This window comes from Apium graveolens, chromosome 9 (genome assembly GCF_009905375.1).
Source record: "Apium graveolens cultivar Ventura chromosome 9, ASM990537v1, whole genome shotgun sequence".
NCBI classification, from domain to species: domain Eukaryota; kingdom Viridiplantae; phylum Streptophyta; class Magnoliopsida; order Apiales; family Apiaceae; genus Apium; species Apium graveolens.
The window spans coordinates 278,170,648-278,173,390 of NC_133655.1; the positions used below are offsets into that span (position 1 = coordinate 278,170,648).

At 35.8% G+C, this 2,743-nt stretch overlaps 1 protein-coding gene across 1 annotated transcript; it reads left to right on the forward strand.

Moving 5' to 3' along the window:
* Positions 1-989: 989 nt before the first annotated feature.
* LOC141686413 (F-box protein At3g07870-like) lies at positions 990-1,736 on the forward strand. The gene has a single exon (XM_074491451.1). It carries the CDS (start codon positions 990-992, stop codon positions 1,734-1,736), a length of 747 nt encoding a protein of 248 aa, XP_074347552.1.
* The last annotated feature ends 1,007 nt before the right edge of the window (positions 1,737-2,743 follow it).

Consider the following 2,743-nt stretch of genomic DNA (forward strand, 5'->3'; position numbering starts at 1 on the left):
AAACCGTTCCCGAATGTTTAGTTGTCGATATATTATTACTTATTCTCTCATTAATAATATGAGACCACTCGTGCATACATATGAGTCCACAAATAAAGACGCGTCATGTGTCATTTGGGATCCTTTTCGGGCTACGTAGCATTGTTCAAATATTAATATATGATGCTCGTAAAGTACTTTATCTAACACGCTGAGAGTTTAAAGTAATTGGTTACTTAACATGGTATTAGTGCTCATGCGAATCAATTAGAACAGTAATTAATCAACTAGAATAAAGGATAATCCAATTAATCAATTAGAATCACTGAAGTTATTCAATTAGAATAACTGATTATCTAATTACTCAATGAAAAATGGTAGAGCCTCAAAAATTGAAAAAGGAATTTAAAATTTTGCAGAGTCTGTGGGTAAGGAAACTCTTAACAATTAACAATTTCCTTGTATAAAAGGAATTCTTCTCCAAGTAATATCCTTACAAGAATTTGACACCATGTATAGCTCAATACAGACCAATCCATACCCTTTGAACTGAGCCTCACCAAGCTTATGTTCAAGTTTGAGACTCTTCTACTTGCTCATTCTTGTTATGCACCATGAAAAAATTTAAATTTATTAAAGGTACCACCATACCTTATCTGCACGAAAAACTAGTTCTCGATATATTATGTTTTCTTCCAGCTAAATCCATTATCAGATGCAGCTGTGTGTGCAAACACTGGGCCAATATTATTCACCAACCGTCTTTTCCACAACTATACTTTTCTAGGGGAAATGCTCCTCTCCAACTAGTGCTTGAAAGAGTCCACAGTACAGTAGTTCTGGTTCAGTTTGATGAATCCTTGTACACAGCCAGATATTCATCCAATTTTTCAATACCTAAGAAGTCGATTTTTGATATCAACATACGACGAATTTTTTGCATACCATCTTCATTTTACTTGAAATTTTTTATTTGTCAGGTTACCGGTTGGATATTGGCTCGTGGTCAAATGTGTTTTTCCATTTCAACTGATCCTATCGAGAAGCAACTATTTAAAACATTCAAATCATGGTACCATATGTATAATCCTTTAACTGGTCAACGCATGGTTGTGCAAGATGCTATAAGGGACGATGATGTAACGTGGGATACAGGTGCTCTGATTTTTGCTCAAAAAACAAATCAGTTGAAGCTTTTAGGATTTTATCGTAGGAAACAAGGTGGACAAGTAGAAGCATATGTACAAACAATTGGGACTAACACATGGAGGAGTATTGGGGAGCTTCCTCATTCAACCGGTCATGGCCAACCCATATCATCAAACGGACTGTGCCATTGGATCAACCCCTCTAATGGTGTGATATTTTCTTTTGACCCCGAAAAAGAGATATTCCAGGAGATTCAAAGGCCGCCCTTTAAGGACTACTCTCAGCCCCATATTGGATCATTAGACGGTTGTCTTTGCCTGAGTGTGACCTCTTCAAGTGGAGAATGTGAGATATGGGTGATGCATGAGTATGGTGTTCATGATTCATGGACTAAAAGATTTGTCATTTCGGATGTTGCTGTATTAAGGCCTCTAGCATGCCTTAAAAATGGAGAAATTTTGATGCTAAATGGTATGAGCAGTAGAACTATACGTTATGATTGGGAAAGACATCCATCTATGATTTGTTTTAATCCGAGCTCAATGAAGTACAGACATGTCGGGATTAGGAAAAGTTCAAAGAAGCAAAGCATGGAAGAATTCGCCTAAACTCCGGTTAGGATTGGACTTTGGACTTTAATGGAATTCATGATTATGTTTGACGCCTAGTCTGTTTCATCAGTTTTGTTGCTAATCAGTTTGGTTTACAAGTTTTTAAAGAACTTTATCGTAATAGTTTTCTATTTCACTGATTCCTGTTTCAGTTTATCGTTTAGTTTTGTCGGTAATCAGTTTGGTGTACGAGTTTTAAAGAACTTTATTGTATTAGTTTGGTTATATTAGGTAAAAAGTTCTACCAATCACAACTTTTGAGTCAAATTCCGATCATATCTTCAATGCTGTAATGTCTTGCTTGATTTTGCAGAGCTTACCGTCTTTTACATCAGAGGTAACAAGTCTTAGTCCGAAAATATACTTCCTCTCCCAGTAATATTCTTACATTCAAATTTCATTCTGGTATATATTGAAGTAAATTAGACTGATTCATATCCAAATCTATCTACCAGACACTTCTAGTATTCCGTTCCATTCTTGTTATGTGTCGGTAAAAAGAAATCATGAAAGTAACCACCATTACTGAACTGCATGAAAATAATTTTTTTGATATTCTATGTTTTCTTTCACCAAAATCCATCATCAGATGCAGCTGTGTGTGCAAAGATTGGGCCAATTTAATTTACCAACCCTTTCCACAAGTATACTTTTCGAGTAGAAAAGCTTCTCTCCAGCTGGTGCTCGAAAGAGATACGACTGTATAGTTCTGGCTCAACTTGATGAATCTTTGTATACAGCCAGTAATCCACTAAACTTTTCAATACCTAAAAAAGCGATTTTTGTTATCAACATACGACAATTTTTTAGCATATCATCCTCCGTCTCCTTAAATACTTATACTTGTCGGGCTACTTATTGGATACTAGCTCTTGCCATTCAATCACACCAATTGTGGTACTATATGTATAATCCTATAACCGTATAGTAATACAAATAGCAATGAGAGGTGAGATGATGTAGTGTGAGAGACGGGTGCTCTGATTTTTGCTCAAAGTTGAAGT